Source organism: Phodopus roborovskii, unplaced genomic scaffold (assembly GCF_943737965.1).
Source record: "Phodopus roborovskii unplaced genomic scaffold, PHOROB, whole genome shotgun sequence".
In the NCBI taxonomy this organism is placed as follows: Eukaryota; Metazoa; Chordata; class Mammalia; order Rodentia; family Cricetidae; genus Phodopus; species Phodopus roborovskii.
Genome location: NW_026126082.1, coordinates 32,075 through 55,244, shown reverse-complemented (window position 1 = coordinate 55,244; position 23,170 = coordinate 32,075). Strand labels below are relative to the sequence as shown.

Genomic DNA, 23,170 nt, shown 5'->3' with positions numbered 1-23,170 from the left:
GGTCCTATATACTGTGTTCCCTGTAGATATCTATAATCTTATTTTTTATAATTCACATTAATTCACATTAATTTCGCCATATTATCCAACTATACCAAGCTTATTTATGCCTCAAGACTTTTGGCACGTGTTTTATTTGCTTTTAATGTTGTTCTCCTAGATAGTTGAATTAATGAAACATTGAATGACTTAGCAGAAATATTTCCTCAGAACAACCCAGAGGCTGAACTAGGGTTAGTGGAAAGTATAATTGCTATTCACCAATTTCAAAGTGGCATGCTTTTCTACTGTGACTTTAACCCTCACTTTTGAGAGATATCTCATTTTAACAGGTCTGCTGGGTCCTACCATTTGGACAGAGGTTCATGACACTGTGGTCATTACACTTAAAAACATGGCTTCTCATCCTGTTAGTCTTCATGCTGTTGGTGTTTCCTACTGGAAAGCTTCTGAGGGTAAGTCAAATTCTCTCCTATTGCCTTGTCATTCTAGTTATAGAAAGATGAGAAGCATGTTCTTGGTAATAAGGGTCATGTTACTCCATTTTGGATTACTATAAAATTAAACACTTACCTGTACACTTTACAAAGTAAGAGTATTATATTAGTAATAGTTCTGAGTTCTAAGAGCAACAGCTATTGTGACAGCTCCATGTTCAGGCTGAACCAAAAAGGTCAACCTGAGCTATAAAGTAAGAGTGCATTTTTTAAATGCCCCTTCTAAATATATTTCAAACAGAATGTGTCACTTTTTAAAAGCCCAAATCTCCATGGTCACAGTTATTGATCTAGAAATAAGCAGTTGATTCATATATCCCATCTTCTTTGCTGCAGTTAATTGGTTTAAAGAGGGGTATCTTACCTAACTAAGCTAGGACAAAGAAAGAAATTCCCTCCTTTGGGACTTCAAATTTTTTTCAGAAAGGACATATTATTGCCAGGTAATCCTGTAACTTTTTAAGGACAAAGTTCTTACTTCTTCATGGATTTTTTGTGACCTCAAAATGGCCATCATAATGGTTTGAATGAGAAATGTCCCCCATAGTCTCACTTATTTGAACACTTGATCCCCCTTGGTGATGATGTTTGGGGAGGTGATGGAGCTGTTAGGGCACAGAGCTTTTCTAGAGAAAATATGTCACTGGGAATACGCTTTGAGAGTTTATACACACATCCCTACCTCTCGTTAGCTCTCTCTACTTCCTTTATGCAACTGAGATATGATCTCTCAACTACATTCTCCAGATGCATGTGTCAATGTTTTCCCTTCCCTTATTGATTTATAGCCCACTAGAACCATAAACCCAAATAAACTCGTCCTAAAATTGCCTTTGTTGATACTATTTTATCACAACAAAAGTTGACTCTGGTTGTGTCAAATTGATAATAAAACTAACCAGGATAGATGGTGTGGGCTAAACATCCAGCATTACTCTAATGTTGCTGTAGTTGGCTTTTTTACTCTTTTGGAACCCGTCACCTAGCTCCCAAAAAACACATAGAGACTTATTTTTAGTTATGAATACCTGGCCTTAGCTTGGCTTGTTTCTAGACAGCTTTTCTAACTTAAATTATTTTCTGGGCTTTTAAGCTTTCTTTATTCTTTATTTCTTCATGTTTTCCTTCTTACTCAGTGGCTGACTATGTGGTTGTGTGGCTGTGTGGCTGGACCCTAGTGTCCTCTCCCCTTTTCACAATACTCCCTTCCCTATGTGTAAGGAGTAGGTTTTTCCTAGTAGGGTTTTCCTCCCGCCATTGGTCTTGTCCCACCGCCGCGCCAGCCCCAATTATCACACTGAGACTCTGTATTTGATATAATGCTGTTGGCCACTTACTTGTTTCTTATTGGCTAGCCCTGTCTTAATTATTAACCTATTTCTGTTAATATAATATTTCCACATGCTCTTACCAGAGAGCCCTCTGGCGTCCTGCTCTCTCCAGACTCTCCATCTTGGCTCCTCCTTACTACTTCCTCTTTCCTCCTCATCTCCTAGTCCCTCCTATCTTCCTTTCCTATTGTCCAACAGTGCTTTATTTATTAACCAGTAGGAGAAACATATACAGAATGACATCTCCCATCATCTCCTCTTTTCTGTCTAAATAAAAAGAAGGGTTTTAACCTTAACATAGCAAAATATGTAACACAATACTTATCAAGTAAGAATCACTGTTAACAATATTTACTCCATTAACATTTAGCAAGATTTGAAGAAAATATTACATCATCTATCCTATCTTTGTGTGTCTAAAGTCCTATATGTAACTTATCTTTAACCCTAACTAAGGAAAACTATAACCATACCTATCTGTCTTCAATTCCTTCGAAGACCACAGAAGGATAATATATAAACTCTAGAAATGACAGAAACACTGGCTGCCTGGTCACCCAAAGTTCTTTTGTAATCTTCCATCTTCAGCCCATAGGCCCTAGTGTGTCTAGCAGACTCTTCAGTAAAGCAGAAAACTTTAAACTGTCTTCTTGTATTGGCAGTTTGTCAGTCACTTTTTTCTGTGTCCTGCAGACTGTCTGGCAGACTCTTCCATGCAGCATGAACTCTGTAGCAATGTCCCTCTTGTATCCACAGTCACTTTTCTGTGGGTCCTGCATGTCTAGTTTATACCTCATAAAGTCAAATAGTCCTGACAAGAGCAGTATCTTGTCCAAATGGCTAGTCTTGCCATATTGAAAGCAAACTCCATGTTTCTTTAATGTCCATCTTCCTTTTTGATGCAGGTGGTGTTGCCAGGAGCAATTGTGCCTCACTGTTAAGAAAAACCCTAAACCATTTTAAATCCCATGTTCTGTAGGTTTTTGAAAGGTTTGAAGAATGCCTATCTATCTCAAATACATCTCTGTGTATCTTGAAAACCTAACTAACTTAACTATAAGCTTTGATTATCATAGATAATAATCTATAATCTGTACTACACTATACATTACATTTCTAAATGAGCTATATAAACACAATACCTAAACAAAAGGAGAAATATACATATCACAAAATTGTCCTTAAATTGTATCAATAAATGAAAATCCATTCCAAAACAAAGTATTCATATCTATACCATAATCCCCTTTTTACCTTTAAAAAGATATTGGTTGTGATCATTAACCATTTATAACCAACCCCATTTAAATGAAAACAAACATTTATAAACAATATTTGGGAATTTGGGCGTCGTTCATTCCAAACTACTTCCTGCTGTTAGGGGGCGCTGTCATGGGTGAATCCTAAGAAGATGTAGAAATCCTGGCTGTAGTCTGTAAGGCTGCTTTGTCCAGCTGTTTTGAATGTTGGATCACCTGGGACATTGTTTCAGGGGGTCTGGCTTGATCAAACCACATTAGTCTGGAAGGAATCCACAGCTTTTCATTTTCTGTGGAAACACAAATAGAAATTCCCCCAGTAACCTGTCCTTGAACTTAAATTTTGGAGTCAAAGCATTTTTAAAATATATAAATTGAATTAATCCAGCAGCATTTCTTTTATCAGTTGTTATTTCCTCAGCAGTCAAACAATTTAAAGACAACAGAATATCACATAGCATCCATAATTTTTCTGTGCTTTTCATCTTTACGTGGCTTTTTTATTACTCTGTTTCTTTTACTTCTATTTTTTCATTTTTTTGAGACAGGGTTTCTCTGTGTAACTCTTATCTGTCCTGGAATTTACTATGCATACCAGGTTTACTTTGAAATCACACAGATCCCGCCTGCCTCTGTCTCCCAAGTGCTGGGATTAAAGGCTTATGCCACCACACCCAGCTCCTTGCTGTATTTTTAAAACCATTTTATTTCTTTTCTCTCCCAAGCTTGCATATATTTTAGAACATACTGTAAACCGTTCGTGCTTTTTCTTAATGTTAATGTGAATCTGTCATTACTGTATGTAAATCTTTATCTTTTTTTTTTTTTGCATGAGTCTTTTATCTTGGGAACAACAACATTGCTAAAATGAAAGTCATAGTTGTTTCTGCTGCGGTTTATCAAAGATGGTGGTGGGTACTTTTACCACCAACACTGAAAGCTGTGCTCACTGCCTTGGTATACACTGCCATCCAATAGCATGTTGCCAGCTTGGAGATGTGGTCACTGCCATTGCCAGCTCTCATACAGACCAATAAATTGTTAGCAGTGCTTCTTAAAAGCCATGCCGCTTATGCTGAGTCAGGAAATTTCCCTTAAAGGAGCCTCGCAATTATCTGCTTGTCTCTCACAAAGCAGAGTCCAACCTACAAAAATGCTGCTACCAAGAAACCTTGCTTGTCTCTGTTCTTTTGTTTCTAAAACCCTTTTTTAAAGCTTTTATTAAATTTTAAGTGGAAGTTCTTATTAGCCACGTGGGCACCATATGTAAGGAGTGTTTTTCCGTCCTCCGTTGGTCTTGTCCCGCCGCTGTGCCAGCCCCAATTAATACACCGAGACCTGTATTTGATATAATGCTGTTGGCCAGGTACTAGTTTCTTATCGGCTTGCTTTGTCTTAAGTATTAACCCATTTCTATGTATTTCCACGTGGTTTCACCTTACCGGGGAGTGGGGCAGGCGTCTGGTCTCCCTGGTCTCTCCATGTTGACTCCTCCTTACTACTTCCTCTTTCCTCCTCATCTCCTAGTCCCACCTATCTGGCTTTCCTATTGGCCAACAGTGCTTTATTCATTAACCAGTATGAGAAACATATTTACAGAATGACATCTCCCATCCTTTTAATTCTCTCTGCCTGGCATCCTCACTTATTTCTCTCTCCTGCCTAACTATTGGCATTTCAGTTCTTTATTAGACCAATCAGATGTTTTAGGCAAGCTGCTTCACAGAGTTAAGCAAATGTAGCATAAAAGAATGCAACACATCTTTGCATCACTAAACAAATATTTCACAACATAAATAAATGCAACATATCTTAAACTAATATTCCACAAAATTGCATATGCTTTGGAGTATAATGGTTTAATACACTATGTTTTAAAAGTTAAATGATATTTTGTCATATGCTATAATGGTAATATATATGTTTAATAAAGGTACATATTGTGCATTATTTAAAACAACTTGAACATTTCTCTCTCCTTAAAGATTTTACCATTTCTTATGGTGAGAGGTTTCAAAATCCTGAAAGTATATTTATTATGTAGAATCCATTAGCAACTATGAGCTTTATTATGTTTCTGAGTTGACGGTAAACACACACACAAAAAAAGACAACTTTGTACCTTCTTCCTTTAGGAGCTGAATATGAAGATCAAACAAGCCAAAGGGAGAAGGAAGATAATAAAGTTTTTCCTGGTGAAAGTCATACCTATGTTTGGCATGTCCTGAAAGAGAATGGTCCAATGACCTCTGACCCTCCATGTCTCACCTATTCATATCTATCTCATGTGGATCTGGTGAAAGATTTAAATTCAGGCCTCATTGGAGCTTTGATAGTATGTAAAGAAGGTAACTATACAAAAATGGAATGGATATGAAACAGAGAAGGACAAACAGAATTGTTGATTACTGTGAGCCTTTGAATTCTTTTCTCTGAGAAGGACTTCTTTTATATTCTTAGGAAAAGAATCCAGTTTTTTTAAAGCAATGATATCTATTCTATGTATTTCAGTGAACACTAGCTCAAGAACATCTAAGATCTACAATTAAGTCTGTTTCCCAATAATTGCTATATTCCACCTGAAACCTGTGGGATGTCTCAGCAGTGTTTCTTCTCTCCTTTGCTTTTGGAAACTGAATTTTCTTAAAAGTTTCATAGTGGCAAACACATTTTTTGTGGTGATCAATGACATACTGGTTGATTCAGGTGCTTATTTTGTCAACCAAAGATACATACAATATAAGAAAATATGCATTTTCTTATAACTTGTTATTCTAAAGATTATTTTAATGCTGTTCATGTGTTATTTAATTTATAATTTAATAGCATAAACTTACAAAAAGTAAATTTATAATTTTATTTTAATTATTTTGTGTGGAAAATCAGCTTTATTGGAACTTTTTTTGTTCGAGTTATCCAATGCTCAATAACTCAGTAATTTGGTGGAGCAATAATATGTTATTTATAATAATTTTCTTTAGTGTCATGGAGTTTGGAATTGTCTTGTGTATGAATATGTAAGTTATAGTCAAAAAAGTGGTCAGAGCTGAGATTACCTCAAAAGTATTTCATATGTCTTATATCTATGATTGAAAGACTTGACTGAGGTAATCTCCACATGATATCTTTAGCATACGCAATACAAGGGAACCAAATGTTTTATATGGTCTCAAAAAGAGAGCGCATTGGAAGATGCATTACATTTCTAATCATTTCTGTTTCATTCTGTTATGTCATACCAAGCTTGTCCATGACTCCATATTTTATGGAGGATAAACAAAGAATCTAGGAACATGCCATTTCTCAATAATAATGAATATGATTCAGAAGAGGGGGAGAAGACTAAAGTTTATAATTATTTCATTTACAAACTTTGTATCTCTTATATTTAGTTCAGTTTCATAGCCACAATTAATAACAAAACAAACCCTCACAATGTGTTATTTGTGTGATGTAAGGAATGGTGACACCTATAACATACAAGTAAGTTTATAAGTAAATAGATTTTTGGGTTTTTTGTTTTTGTTTTGTTTTTTTGAGACAGGGTTTCCCTGTATAGCTTTGGAGACTGTTCTGGAACTCACTCTTGTAGACCAGGCTGGTCTCAAACTCACAGAGATCTGCCTACTTCTACCTCCCAAGTGCAGACTGTGATTTGTGGGGCCGCAAGTCTGTTCCTGAGTCAGGGTGTGTGGGTGAGGGGAAGGCTAACTATCGAAGATGAAAGAAAGACAGAAACATAAGAAAATATCAGGAGGGCAGGTTTAGTCCATACTGAATTGCCACAAGTTTTATTTTTCACCTCTCTTACATATCTTAACCAAAAAGGGGAACATGGTATCATGTATATGGAACAAACAGACTTCTCATCCTCCTTTCTCTAAGGGTTCAGTAACCACACCTCAAATTCAAGTTCTCATTCCCTAGCCTCGAGGATCAGGAGTAGCCATACCTGAGACAGAATAAGACAGACAAACATCCTTCTGTAGCCACACCTTTGATCTTTAGGTCTCATGACTTGCCAAGGACAGGTTTGAAGTCTCTTCCCTTGTGCCAAGATGGAGTGCAGCCATCTTTATGGGTACAGACACGGGGATTAAAGATGTATGCCACAACTGCCCAGCTTGCAAATAGTTTTTGACATAATTAATTTATCACTAGAGGTCTAGTTCTGAATAAGATGGAGTAAACACATTTTACTCTTTATCTTTGACTAAATTCAGTGATTTGACAAAAATTACAACCTAGCTCTTTGAAATTTCTAAAAGTAACTGAAACAGGCTGTAGATAAGGGAAAGCACCAGATTTCAAGGGGCCAGCAAATTGATAGAAAGGCTAAATTTTCCCCTAACCTGTGTTAAAAACATAGCTTGAAACTTGGAAATGAATGCTGTGCCTCTGGGAACTGGAAAGGTAACTGTTTGTACTCAGAGGGTAGGGAGAAACAACAGTTTTTCACTCCTTTTCCCCGTTCTTTCATGTCCCAGCTCCAGCTATGTCCATGGCACAGACAATGGCTAGCAACAAAAGCCAACAGAAATCAAAACCAAAGGAAAAGGATCTGGTTAAGATGTAATAGTTGACATTCATATTCTGGTTAAGGAATCAAAAAGAGATATCTCTGAGCTTTCTACCTCAAAAAAAAAAAAACTAGAAAATAAAAAGATAAGAAAAAAAGATCCCCATTATATTCTCCCTTCACCATGTCCTCCTGTTAGTTCCCTTCCTTCCCATAGATAGCTTTCACATTTCAAAAACAATAGCATGGATTACAAGCATAAAGATGGAAAAAAACCATACAAGAAAACAAATATAAAGAAAAATGGAATATTATGAACACCTAATCAGGAAAGATTGGAACTAACATAAGTACAGATATAAAGATCTATGCAATAGAAATTAGAGTTCAAAAATAAACCATAAATGTATGGTCATTTGATTTGGTAGACACTTTCTTCTTCATAATTTTGGAAGACCTGGCTGTAGCCAGGCACAACAAGCAATGAATGACATTGGGCTTTTCCTCATATGACATATAAAATTTAACTCAAAATCAATCAAAGACATAAATATAACACACAAAATTAGAAAACAGTTAAAATTTCATAACTATAGGTTTAGCAATAGATTTTTTTAGATAATCCACCAAGCTTTTGAGCTTTAAAATGTATCAAGAAAATAGCCAGGCAGTGGTTGCACATGCCTTTAATCTCAGCACTTGGGAAGCAGAAGCAAGTGAATCTCTGTGAGTTCCGGGACAGCCTGGTCTACAGAGTGAGTTCCAGGACAGGCTTCAAAGCAATACAGAGAAATCCTGTCTCAAAAAAATATCAAGAAATTAATAAGATAATGTTGAGAATAGCAGAAAATATTTTCAAATTACATTTGATAAGTGAGTTATAACTGGATTATGCAACTAAACCTTAAAGTCAACAATAAAAGACAACTCAGTTTCAAAATGGGTTAAAGATATGTAAGGATATGTACCCAAAGAAGATGTGCAAATAGTTCCTGGATATTTCGCTCATTAGTAGAACCCTTACCTAGCTTGTGAAAGACCCTAGTTTCCATCCCTATACAATAAAAATTTAAAAATCAGAAAAATACAGAAATACTCAACAATCACACAAAAGACACAAATACCATTAGCCACTAAGGAAAAGCAAATCAAAATAAAAATGATATAGTACTTCATATCCACCAATATGGACCTATCATTTTTATAATAAGAAAAATAAAGTGATGACTCAGGGTTTGCTGTTTTTACAAAGGACCTGAGTTTTGTTCCCAGCACATATGTTAAGCAGTTCAAAAAACCCTGCAATCTTCAGCTCTGGAGGGATCCAGTGCTCTCTTTTGGACTCTGAGTACCTGCATTACACATAGACACACAAATACACATAAATAAAAAGTGAAATCTTTAAAAAATAAGAAAAGTAGTAAATATTGAGGATGTGAGAAATTTTCAACATTATATTGCTTTAGAAGATGGTTTAGTGGTTCCTCAAATTTTTATAAACATAATTACCATATAATCTATTGATTTCTAGATATAAGCACAAAAGAATAGAAAAACAGACATTCAAACAGAACCATGCATATGAATGGTCATGGCAGAACTAATCACAAAAGTTAACTAGAACAGGCAATAAGTTATGGTTTAATAAAAAGAAGGAAGGAAGGGAGGGAGGGAGGGAGGGAGGGAGAGAAATGGAGGAAAGGAAAGAAAGTACTTCAAGTAGCAATAGAAAGATACTGCTAAATCTGATGTCTTAATACAATACAAAACAAAACCCTCCAGGTTAAGCCAGGAGTGGTGGTATATGTCTATAAGCCCAGTATTCAGGAGTTGGAGGCAGACACATCAGGAATTGATGGCATCCTGTTACATAGCAAATCCAAGGCCAGCCTGAGATGCATGAGCCTTGTCTCAAAAAATAAAATTCTCTTTTTTTTCCAAATATAAAATTCTAAAAGATCAACAGCACCCTACAGTTAATCTCTCAGTGATGAAAAACTAAATGCTTTTACACTTATAAGACTTAGAACAAGACTCTCTAACTACTTTTATTTGATATTTTGATATAGCATTAATGGTCTTACCTATGATAAGATTAAAAAACATAGATTGCAGTACTATTGTCCCTATTTACATAAAACATAATTGGTTATCTATAAAATCCCAGAGAACTTTTAAATAAAACTCCTATAAATAACTAAGTTTATGAGGTTTGCAGGACTCAAAGTCAACATATAAAAATCAGTTGTATTCAACATACTATCAAAGAAAAATTAGAAATATTTTTTTCATGTTCATCATTTTTTATTTTACATGCCACCTACAGTTTCTCCTCCCTCTTTTCCTCCTATTTTCTATACCCACCTCCCTTCTTACCCCTCCCCATCCACTCTTCCTCTATCTCCATCAGATGGTGTAAGGACTCCCTTGGAAATCAACAAAGCATGGCATATCAAGTTGAAGCAGGACCAAGATCCTCTCCCTCCATCAAAGTTAGGCATCCCACCATAGGGAATAGGTTCCAAAGAGCCAGCTTATGCATCAGGGATAGGTTCTTGTCCCATTGCTAGGAGCCCCACAAAAGATGAAGCTACACATCTGTCACCCACAGGCAGAGGGCCTAGGTCAGTGCCATGTCAGCTCTCTAGCTGTCTGTCAAGAGTCTTTGAACTCCCACAAGCTCAGCTCATATAATCCCTCCGCCCTCTCTTCAAATAGACTTCCAGAGCTCATCCCAGTGCTTGGCTGTGGGTCACTGCATCTGCTTTCATCAGATATTGGATGAAGGCTCTATGATGACAATTAGGGTATTCACCAATATGATTATAGGGGAAGACCAGTTCGGGCACCTTCTGCACTATTGCTAGGAGTCTTATCTTGAATCCTTGTGGGTTCCTGGGAATTTCCCTAGCACTGGGTTTTTCCCATAATGGCCCTCTCTGTCAAGATATCTCTTTCATTACTCTCAACTCCTTCCTGCCTCCAACTCAACCATCCTGATCATTCTTTTTTTCATCTCCCCATACCCTTGCCTATACTTTTCCCCTTCCCCCCAATTTACCCAGGAGATCTCATCTAATTCCTTTTCCCAGGGAGACCCATGTGTCCCTCTTAGGGTTCTCCTTGTAGGCTGGTTATCCTTTGCTTTACATCTAATGAGTGGGTACATACTGTGTTTGTCTTTCTGGGTGTGGGAAATGTTTTTAAATGGAATACAATTGAACACAAAAATTTAAAACTTAAAGAAAAAAACATGTACCATTGCCTGCAAAGTTAAAACTAGAATGTAAGTGAAAGAAATCAAAGACTTAAGTGGAGAAACACACTATGCTCATGGATGTGCTGATTAGTTTTTTGCCAGCTTGACATGAACATGTGGAGGTTCTTGTCCTGCCATGTTCCACTACCGCTTTAGCCCCAAATAAGCACACGTATGCTATGTTAGTTAAAAAAACTGTTAGCCAATGGCTAGGGCTTCTTATTGGCTAGCTCTGTCTTAATTATTAACCAGTTTCTATCAATCTATGTATTGCCATGAGGCTGTGATTTATCTGGTAATGCCCCAGGGTGTTGTTACTTCTTCAGCAGCATGGTGACTCTGTGGTGGGCTCACTCTTCTTACCTTTCCCAGAATTCTCCTTTTCTCCTAGTCCCTAGCGTTTTATTCATCAGTCAATAAGAGAAATACATATATACAGAAGGACATCCCCCATCACACTATAGTTGTGAGAGGGAATCTCGGTTGAGATTCATAACTTCATAACTTTGGCATGTAAGGCATTTTCTTAATGATTGATATGAGATGACACAGACCTTTGTGGGATGTGGCAGATGGTCCTGTATGTTATGGAAAAGCAGGCTGGACAAAGTAGTGGGAGCAAGCCAGTAAGCAGTGTTCTTCCATGTTTCCTCCTTCAGTTTCTGCCCTGACTTTTCTTCATTGATGGACTACAACTGTAAGCAGAATACCCTAACTTACTTCTGGTCATGGTATTTATCACAGCAATAGAAAGCAAACTTGAACACCGGGCTACAAGATTCAACATAGTAAAGATACCTGTTCTCAGCAATATACACATTTAATGTAATACCAGTCAGATTTGAAGTATAACTTTTGTTGATCTACACAAATTTAACCCACAATTTCTATAGAATGTCAGTTGTCAAATTAGTTAAACGTATTTTTACAAAATAATAAGTTTATTAATTATTCTACCATAATTTTCACTTACCATACAGCTGAACTATTAGTACACATTCCTCAAAAATTAATGAAACAGGATAGACAGGAGAGTAGATCCAGAAAAAGCTGATTTGGTATAAAATACAGTCGATGGAGAAAGGGTAATTCCTTTTTTAAATGGTATTAGAATAACAGGATATTCATATGTAAAAATGAATCACTAAATCATACTATTTGTACAAATATTAAAATAAAATAGATTAATATCTTAAAATATAAAGTATAATAACTTAAAACTTTTAGGAAACTTAGCAGAAAGTCTTCATTATTGGGAAAAGAGAGGGATCTAAAATTTATTCAAAATGCCATTAAAAGTCACACCAAAAAGAAAACATGAAAATGAGAGGGGGACTTATTGGAAAGAAAGGTATCAGTAGTAGAGGATGAGATGAGGGAGTGGTAGGTAAGATGACTAATATTCATTATATACATGTATGAAGCTGCCAACAAATTAAAAATGTGATTATATAAACTGGACTGTGTCAAAATAAATAACTTTTGCTTCGTGAAATATACTTTTAGGATAATGGGGGAGAAAGCCAGGCATCAAAACACATCTTTACCAACATAAAAATGTACACACTCACACACACACACACACCACGAATGCATATGCACAATTAAAAACCTTTATTTTTTTTCTGGAATCCCAGGTGTCCCTGCCTCCGGCTATATTCTCCCACATATCTATAGTAAAGTTTCTCGTCCAACATATGTAGGAACGTTCATATCTTTAACTTTTATTTTCTTTTTTCACTCAATAGCCATATTTTTCATTTTAGAAACATCAATTTAAAGGACTTTAGATCAAAGAACGTTACAGCAAAATAAACTTTAGTCAAAGGACTCCAATTTTTTATTTCATTTTACATTCCAACCACAGTTCTCCTTCCCACCCCTCCTCCTACCCCTTCACTTTCTCCCACCACCCTCACCTCCTCCCACCACCCTTACCTCCATCCTAGCCCACCTTTAGTCCACTCCTCCTTACAGGTAAGGGCTCCGGTGAGGAGTAAACATAGTCTGGCACAATAGGTTAGAGCAGGACCAGGCCCTTCTCCCATACATTAAGACTGAGCATGTATCTCATCATGGGGAGTAGGCTTCAACAAGCTAGCTCATGTACCAGGAAAATATTGTGGTCCTACTGCCACTAAGCATGACAATCTACCCTAAGGAATGGGCTGCAACAAACCAGTTTTGTATCATGGTTTTGCTACCAGGGGGCCCTCTGATAGTCCAAGCTTCACTATTGTCTCCCACATAAGGAGGGTCTACTTCAGTCCCATGGATTCTCCACAGTTGTAGGTCAAGAGTTCATGAGTTTCCACAAGCTTGATTCAGCTATCTCTGTATCTCTGTAGATTTCTCCATCATGATCTTGACCTCCCTTCCTCAACTACTCTAATTTGAGCTTTTTTTTTAATGCTCAAATGGTTTGTGAAGACATGGCTCCTCCTTGTGCAATTTTCTACAATTTTATTTTAAATGCTCTCACTTCTTTTTCAGGAAGTCTGTCCAAAGAAAGAACACAGATGTTGCACCAATTTGTACTACTTTTTGCTGTGTTTGATGAAGGTACATGAGATTGAGTCATAAAAGTTCCTAAAATAACTCAAATATATAACAAGTACATTTATACCATGTTGGAGAATGTGAGCTCTGTATGTAAAAAAGAAATGATGTTGATTGTAGGAAGACCACAAACTGTATTACTCTTCAGGAGTGATGGAAATGGGAAGGGGGGTTAAGAATGACTCTAAGTCAAAAATACAACCTACGTTCCAATTCCATCTATGAAGTAAAAAAAAAAAAAAAATAGAGCAAATTGGTTTTAGGTAATAAATACTTCTGGCTCTACTTCTTAAATATATTTTAAAATCTTCTGTTACATTTTCATTATTTATTTGTATGACTCTGGGGAGATGGGGGGTGTCCATGTCATGTTGCTTATGTGGAGGTCAAAGGACAACTTGTGGAAATCAGTTTTTTCCTTCCACCATGTGGGTTTCAGTCAGGTCACCAGGGTTGGTGGCAGGGACCTTTATCCACTGAGAATTCTTGCTGTCCCCTAAATATCTTCTTTTAATAATTATCTATTGCTAAGTATACAACAATGAACTAATTACTTAACGCTCTGCCTTATTTTCCTCACATGTAAAATTAAAACATTATTTTTTCATAGGATTGTTGTAGGGATTAATTGATTTCATTTAAGTAATTCAGAACACCATGTGGCAGAATAGGTATATAAACCCTTCTCCCCTTTTATACACTTGCACTGTTATCATCTTATTTGAGGCCATATCAACTTTGTCCTGACTAGTCTTTGTTTGTTTTTCACACTCTATTTTTATAATTTATTTCTTTAAGTTTAATTATAGGGCTAGAGAGATGGCTTAGCCATTATTTAAGTTTCATATTACATTCCAACCCCAGTTCTCCCTTCCACCTCTCCTCCTGCCCTCCCTCACCTCTCACTCAAGCCCACCCCCCTGTCCAGTCCTCTGAAAAGGTAAAGGCTCCCATGAGGAGTCAACATAGCCTGGCAAATTAAGTTGGGGGCAGGATCAAACCTCTCTCCCACACATTAAGTATGAGCATGGCATTCCATCATGGGCTCCAACAAGCTAGCTCATGTATCAGGGATGGATCCTGTTCCTACTTCCAGGGGCACCTCAGATAGTCCAAGCTTCACAACTGTCTCCCACATATATAGGGCCTACTACAGTCCCCTGGAGTCTCTACGAGCTTGGTTCAGCTGTCTCTGCAGATTTCTCTATCATAATCTTGGCCTCCCTGGCTCATATATACCCTCCTCCCTCTCTTTGGCTGTATTCCTGGAGCTCAGCCTCATGCTTGGCTGTGGACCTCTGCATCTGGTTCCATCTATTTTTTAATGAAGCAGGCCAAGTCATTTTCAGTACTGCAGATTTTGTTAGTTTTGGAGAGGAGGTTGAGAAACCTTCAAGTTCCTGGGATTTCCTTCCTACAAAATGGAATGAAGCAATTTATGATAGGGCAAGGACTGACAAACCTTTTAAATGTAAAATCTAACTTGAAAAATGAAATTCTTGCAGGTCAAACTAATCAGTATTCTTACTTCTCTTCATGTCATGTTCCATTATTCTTCCCCCACTTTTTTTTTGAGACAGGGTTTCTCTGTGTAGCTTTGGAAGTTGTCCTGGAATTAGATCTATAGACCAGGCTGGGCTCAGATTCACAGAGATTGGTCTGCCTCTGCCTTCCAAGTGCTGGGATTAAAGGCATGTACCACCAATGCCTGGCTCTTCCTCACTTTCATTATGAACAAATATAAGGAAAGAGAATTGGTTTGAAAGAAATGTAATTTTCTTCTCAGTGACTCTGAGTTTGTGCCTACTCTGCTGACAAAAATTCAGTGTCACAAAGGAGGAAAAGAAAGGGGGAGCAGATTCATGAAACGGAGTTCAGTTGACTTTATTCCTCTACCCGCCCCTTCACCAGGGAAGAGCTGGCATTCGGAAACAAAGGACTCTTTCACACAGGCTATGGATTCTACATCTACTGGAGCTTGGCCTAAAATGCACACAGTCAATGGATATGTAAACAGGTCTCTGCCAGGTATGTACATGACTGCTTAACAGTCCTCAGCATTTTGGGAATTCAAAACCACAACTCTTTTCTCTAGTTCTCAGAAAGTTCTTCATCCAAGTAAAAAGTAAAAAGTCCACTATATTCTAGCCGCTGGTTTTTTGTTCTTTATTTGTTTGTTTGTTCTTTTGTTTAAATATAGCAGCTGATTCCTCTTTAAGTCACCTGAAAATTAATGCCCTTTCCTTTACTTAAATGAATAGACTTTTAGGATGAACAGATATTTAAGAAGAACTGGAAGCATGAGAGGAATATACAAAGAAAATAAAAAATAATCCCAAGGGAGAAAAATTGAGAATAGATTTCATAAAATTACAAATATTATTGTCAGAATACAAACAATGACAAGTAGATACAGAAAATCTCCAGTAAAGTAAAATCAAGAGTCTAAAAGGTTAAGAATACATTTTATTTTTAGATTTTTTATGTATTTTTAAATTTCATTTCACAATACAATGACAGTTCTTCCTTCCATCCCTCTTCCATCTCCCCCTCACCTCTTTCCCAGAACAATACATCCATCCACTCCTCCCATAGAGTAAGGATTCCCATGGGGAGTAAACAAAGCCTAGCACATTGACTTAAGGAAGGACCAAGCTTCTTCCCACTGCATTATAACTGAGCATGGCTTCCCACCATAGGGAATGGGCTCTGAAAAGTTAACTCTTGCAACAAGGAAACATCCTGGTCCAACTGCCAGAGACCACTAAGATAGTCCAAGCTTCACAACTGTCTCCCACATACAGAGGGACTAGTTCAGTCCCATGGGGACTCCATAGCTCTCAGTCTCAATTCATGAGTTCCCACAACCTTGGTGCAGTTGTCTCTGTAGATTTCCCTGCCATGATCTTGACCTCCCTTGCAAATAGATTGCATCCAGCTTCATTTCCAATGGATTCCTGGAGCACAGCCTCTTTTGGTTTGTGGATCTCTACATCTGGTTCTACAAGATGATGAGAGCTTTATGATGATAGTTGGGGTATTCACCAGTCAGATTACAGGAAAAGGCAAGTTTAAGCACCCTCTCCACTTTTTCTAGATTTAGCTGGGGTCATTCCTGTGGATTGCTGGGAGTTTCCCTAACACGAGGTTTCTCCCTAACCACATAATGGCTCTCTATTAAGATATCTCTTTCATTGCTCTCCCACTCCATCCCTCTCTGAACTTGACTCATGCACTCATTCCCCCATTCCCTCCCTTTTATCACCCCAGCTCCTAGTTTACCCAGGAGATTTTATCTAATTCCCCTTCCTAGGGTGATCAATGCATCACTCTTAGGATCCTCCTTGTTACCTAGGTCTCTGGAGCTATGGATTGTAGTCTGGCTATCCTTTGATTTATATCTACTACTCACTTAGGAGTGCATATATACCATGTTTGTCATTCTACCTCACTCAGGGTTACTTTTTCTAGTTCCTTCCATGAATTTGCAGGCAAATTCATGGTATCATTTTTTTGTTTGTTTGTTTGTTTGTTTTAGCCTATTAAGACTCCATTGTGTAAATGTACCCCATTTTCTTTATCCATTCTTTGGGTTATTTATGGGTATCTAGGTTGTTTCCCAGATTCTGGCTATTAGGAACAATGCTGTTATGAATATAGCTGAGCAAGCATCCTTTGGGTATATGCCCAAGAGTGGTATCACTGGGTGTTGAAGTAGATTGACTCCCATTTATGTTATTTATTTATTTATTTATTTATTTATTTATTTTTGAGAAAGTGGTTCCCAAAGTGGCTATACAAGTTTGTAGAAGTGTTCCACTGACTCCACATCCTCTCCAACATAAGCTGTCCTCAATATTTTTTATCTTAGCCATTCTGATAGCTGTAAGATGTCTCAGAGATATTTTGAATTGCATTTCCCTGACGGCTAAGGATGTTGAGAATTTCCTTAAATGTATTTTGGTCACTTCAGTTTCTTATGTTGAGTAATCTGTTTAGCTCTGTACCACAATTTTTTAATTGAATTATGTGGTGTTTTGATGTCTAGTTTCCTGAGTTCTTTATATATTTTGGAGATCAGCCCTCTGTCACATGTGGGGTTGGTGAAGATCTTTGCCCATTCTGTAGGCTCTCGTTTTGTCTTATTGACAGTGTCCTTTGCTTTACAGAAGCTTCTCAGTTTCAGGAGGTCCCATTAATTGATTGTTGTTCTCAGTATCTGTGCTACCGGTGTTATATTTAGGAAGTGGTCTCCTGTGTCCATGTGTTCAAAGCTACTTCCCACTTTCTCTTCTATCAGGCTTGGGGTAACTGGATTTCTGTTGAGTTATTTGATCCACTTGGACTTGAGTTTTGTGCATGTCGATAGATATGGATCTATTTGTAATCTTCTACATGTTGCCACCCAGTTATGCTAGCACCATTTGTTGAAGATGCTTTCCTTTTTACTTTGTACCATTTTTTTCCTTCTTTGTCAAAAATCAGGTGTTCATAGGTGTGTGGATTAATGTCAGGGTCTTCAACTCAATTTCATTGATCCCTGTGTCTGTTTTTATGCCAATACCAAGCTGTTTTCATTACTGTAGCTCTATAATAGATTTGAAGTCAGCGATGGTGATGCCTCTAGAAGTTCCTTTATTGTACAGAACTGTTTAGCTCTTCTGGATTGTTTTGTTTTTCCATATGAAATTCAGTATTGTTCTTTAAAGTTCTGTGAAGAATTTTGCTGGGGATTGCGCTGAACCTGTAGATTGCTTTTGATAAGATTGCCTTTGTATGTTGATCCTACCTATCCAAGAGCATGGGAGAGCTTTCCATTTTCTTATATCCTCTTCAATTTTTTCTTCAGAGACTTAAAGTTCTTGTTGTACAGGTCTTTCTTTTGTTTGGTTAGAGTTACCCCAAGATACTTTGTATTATTTGTGGCTGTTGGGAAGGGTGATGCTTCTCTGATTTCTTTCCCTGTCCTTTCCTATCATTTGAATATAGGAGGGCTACTGATGTTTTCCTTAGTTAATCTTGTATCCTGTCACATTACTGAATTGTTTATGAATTGTAGGAGTTCCCTGGTAGAACTTTTGGGGTTACATACATACCTTATCATAACATCTGCAAATAGTGATAATTTGAATTCTTCCTTTCCAAATTGTATCCCCTTGATCTCTTTTGTTGTCTTATTGCACCAGCTAGAACTTTGAGTATTGTATTGAATAGATATGGAGAGAATAGATAGCCTGTCTTGTTCTTGATTTTAGTGGAATCACTTTGAGTTTCTCTCCATTTTACTTGATGCTGGCTTGCTGTAATTTGCCTTTAGTGGGTTTAGGTATATTCCTTGTATTCCTGATATGTCCTTATCATGAAGGGGGTATTTGATGCATCTTATGAGATGATCATGTGGTTTTTTTTTTAAATTCAGTTTGCTTATATGGTAGATTACATTGACAGATTTCTATATGTTGAACCATCTTGTATCTCTAGGATGAAGCCTACTTGACCATGGTGCATGAATTTTTGATGTGCTCTTGGATTTGATTTGCCTGTATTTTATTGAGTATTTATGCGTCAATGTTCATGAGGGAAATTGGTCAGTAGTACTCTTTCTTCGTTGCATCTTTGTGTGGTTTGGGTATCAGAGTAACTGTAGCCTCATAAAAGGAGTTTGGCAATGTTCTTTCTGTTTCTATTGTGTGGAACAAGTTGAGGAGTATTGGTATTAGCTCTCTTCTGGGAGAATTCTGTGCTGAAGCCATCTGGTCCTGAACTTTTTTGGTTGGGAGCCTTTTGATGACTGCTCCTATTTCCTTAGGGGTTATGGGTCTATTTAAATTGTTTGTGTGTTTTTTTATTTAATTTTGGTATTTGGTACCTATCGAGAAAATTGTCCATTTCTTTTAAATTTTCCAATTTTGTGGAGTACAGGGTTTTGAAGTATGACCTGATGATTCTCTGGATTTCTTCACTGTCTGTAGTCATGTCCCCCTATTTCTTCTGAGTTTGTTAATTTCGATATTCTCCCTCTGCCTTTTAGTTAGGTTGGATAAGAGTTTGTCTATCTTGTTCATTTTCTTGAAGAACCAACTCTTTGTCTCATTGATTCCTTTGTTTTTATTTTATTGATTTCATCCCTAAATTTGATTATTTGCTGGTGTCTACTTCTCCTGCATGAGTTTGCTTCTTTTTGTTCTAGAGCTTTCAGTGTGCTGTTAAGTCACTAGTGTAAGATTTCTCCAACTTCTACATGTAGGCACTCAGTGTTTGAACTTTCCCCTCAGCACTGCTTTCATTGTATATCGCAAGCCGTGTTATGTTGTGTGGTCATTTTCCTTGAATTTTAGGAAATCTTTAATTTCTTTCTTATTTCTTCCTTGACCCAGGGGTGATTCATTTGAGTATTATTCACTTTCCATGAGTTCGTAGGCTTTCTGTAATTTGCATTGTTTTTGAGTTCTAACTTTAAGCCATGGTGATCTGATAAGATACAGGGGTTTTATTCCAATTGTTTGTATCAGTTGATGTTTGCTTTGTGACAATGTATGTGGTCATTTTAGACAAGGTTCCATGAGGTGCTGAGAAGAAGGTATATTCTTTTTCTGTTTGTGTGGAATGTTCTATAGATGTCTTTTAAGTACATTAGAGTCATAACATCTGTTCCTTTATTTCTCTGTTAATTTTCTGTCTGGCTGACTTGTCCATTGGTGAGAGTGGGGTGTTGAAGCCTTCCACTATTAGTGTGTGAGATTTGATGTGGGATTCAAGTTTTAGTAGTATTTCTTTTACAAATGTAGTTACCTTTGTATTTGGGGTAAAATGTTCATGATTAAAACTTTATCTTGATGTATTTTTCCTGTGATGAATATGAAATGTCCTTCTTCATTTCATTTGATTAATTTTAAGTTGAACTCCATTTCCTTAGATATTAGACCAAGTACACCACCTTGCTTCTGGTGCCATTTAATTGGAAAATGTTTTCCGAAAACTTTACTCCTAGGGAGTATCTGTCTTTGAAGTTGAGTTTTGTTTCTTGTTTGTTCCATACAGCAGTAGAATGGTCCTGTTTTTCTGTTCAATTTTTAGACTGTCTTTTTATAGGTTAGTTGAACTCATTGACATTAAGGGATATTAATGACCAATGAATTTGAATTCCTTTTATGTTTTGGTGGTGGTAGTGTGTGTTTCCCTTCTTTAGGTTTTTCTCAAATGGGATTATCTATTGCCTGGTTTTTGGTGAGTGCAGCTAACTTTCTTGGGTTGGAGTTTTCCTTCTAGTGCTTTCTGTAAGTCTGGATTTGTGGTAGGTATTTTTTAAAATTGATTTTGTCATTGAATATTTTGTTTTCTCCATCAATGGTAACTTCAAGTTTTGCTAGATATGGTATTCTGGGTTGGCATCCATGATCTCTCAGAGTCTGCATAATGTCTTTCCAGTACCTTCTGGCTTTGAGAGTCTCTGGTCTGCTTTTATATGATACTTGTCCTTTTTCCTTTGCAGATATTAGTCTTCTTTCTTTTGTATATTTAGTGTTTTGATTATTATTTGGTCAGGGGACTTTTTTAAGATCTTGTCTCTTCTAGTTAAGCTTCTTGTATCTTCTTAGGCATTTTCTTATTTAGGTTGGGAAAATTCTCTTCTATGATTTTCTTGAATATATTTTCTGTGCCTGTTATTCTCTTTTTTTCTTTTTTAGTCACTCTTTTTTAATGAGTTATTTTATTTAAATAGAAACAATCTTATTTTACATATCAATCCCAGTTCTCTCTTCCTCCTATCCTCCCATTCCCCACCAACCCTCCAAATTCTACTTCCCATGCACTCCCCAGAGAGGATGAAGCCTTCCATTGGGGATCATCAAAGTCTGTCACATTATTTGGGGCAGGGCCTAGGCCCTCCCTGTGTATCTAGGCTGACAGTGTATCCCTCCATGGGGGAATGGGCTCCCAAAGTCCATTTGTGCACTACTGTCCCTATTATTCTTAGGTTTGATCTTTTCATGGTGTCCCAGATTTCTTGAATGTTTTGGTTTATTTCTTTGCTGGTTTTAATGTTTTCTGTGACTGATGAATCTATTTCCTCTGTTGTATTTTCCTTGCCTAAGATTCTCCCATCTTGTTTCATTTTAAAATATCTTTTTTTGAGACTAAATTACATTATTTCTCCCTTTTCTCTCCTCCTTCCAAACCTTACCATGTCCATTCCCCCACTCTTTCAAATACCTTCTTTTTCTTCTTTTATAATTTTTTATTTAGAAGTGATCTTATTTTACATATTAATAACCCCTCTTGTTCCCTCTCCCTCTTATCCTCCCATGCCCCGCACTGACCACCCCAACCCACCCTCACCTACTCCTCAAGGATGGTGTGGCCTTCCATGGGGGATTATCAAAGTCTGTCATTTGGAGGATGGCCTAGGCCTTGCTCCATTTATTTGAATTGAAATAGTATCCCTTCTTAGGGAATGGGCTCCCAAAATCCATTTGTACACTAGGAATAAATACTATTTCCACTGTTAGAGATCCCATGGACAGCCCAGGCATACCGAGAGGCACCCACAATCAGAGGGCATGTTTCAGTCCAAAGCTTGTTTCTCAACTTTACAATTAGGGTTCTTGTGCTCTTATTAGGTAGGTCAGCTGTTTCTGTAGGTTTATCCAGCTTGGTCTTTGCTCATCCCCACTTCCTCTCAACAACTCAATTCCAGGAATATGGTTCAGTGCTTAGCTATGTGTTTCTGATTCTGCTTCAATCAGCTACTGGATGAAGGCTCTAGTATGGCATTTATGGTCGTCTCAGTCTCATTATAGGGGAAGGGTGTTAAGGTAGCCTCTCCACTATTATTTAGATTCTTAGTTGGGGTCATATTTGTGTATCTCTGAACATTTCCCTAGTGCCAGATTTCTCTTTAAACCTATACTGCCTTCCTCATTTAACGTATCTCTTTTCTTGCTCTCCTCTATTCCTCCCATGACTCAGTCTTCCTGATTGCTCTTGTTCTCCTCCCCTCCTCTTCTCCCCTTCCCTTTTTCCTACCTTCTCACCCCTCCCTTCATACTCCCAATTTGTTCAATAGTTCTTCTTTCCTGTTCATTGGTGGTTCATGTAATTCTCTTTTAGGGTCTTCCTTGTTTCCTAGTTTATCTGGAGGTGTGAATTGTAGGCTGACAGTCCTTTGCTCTATGTCTAATATCCATATATAAGTGAGTGATTACCATGCTTGTCTTTCTGTGACTGGGTTACCTCACTCAAGAAGGTTTCTTCCAGTTACATCCATTTGCCTGCATATTTCAAGATTCTATTGTTTTTTTACTGCTGAGTAGTACTCTGTTGTATAAATGTACCACATTTTTTTGTATCCATTCTTCAGTTGAAGGGCATCTAGGTTGCTTCCAGGTTCTGACTATTACAAATAATGCTGCTATGAACATAGTTGAACAAATGTCCTTGTGGTATAAATATGCATTTTGGGGTATATTCCCAAGAGTGGAGTTGCTGCACCCTGAGGTAGACTGATTACCATTTTCCAGAGAAACTGCCATACATATTTCTAAAGTAGCAGCACAAGTTTTTGCTCCCACTAGCAATAAGAAATTGTTCCAATTTCTCCACATCCTCTCCATTATAGACTCTCATGGGTGATTTTTATTTAAACCCTTCTGACAGGAGTAAGATGGTATTTTAGAGTTGTTTTGATTTGCATTTCCCTGATGACTAAGGATGTTGAGCACTTTCTTAAGTATCTTTCAGCCATT

The 23,170-nt window shown here is 37.3% G+C and overlaps 1 protein-coding gene across 1 annotated transcript in view; it reads left to right on the top strand.

Annotated features, from left to right (window-relative positions):
• Nucleotides 1-23,170, top strand: part of F8 (coagulation factor VIII) — a gene marked incomplete at its 3' end in the record, with an annotated part of 53,018 nt that overhangs the window by 2,993 nt on the left and 26,855 nt on the right. Inside the window, exons 3-5 of the mRNA XM_051179414.1 lie at nt 333-455; nt 5,223-5,435; nt 13,359-13,427. Of these exons, the coding sequence (XP_051035371.1) occupies nt 333-455; nt 5,223-5,435; nt 13,359-13,427 (405 nt within the window). The remainder of the gene's footprint in view (nt 1-332; nt 456-5,222; nt 5,436-13,358; nt 13,428-23,170) is intronic.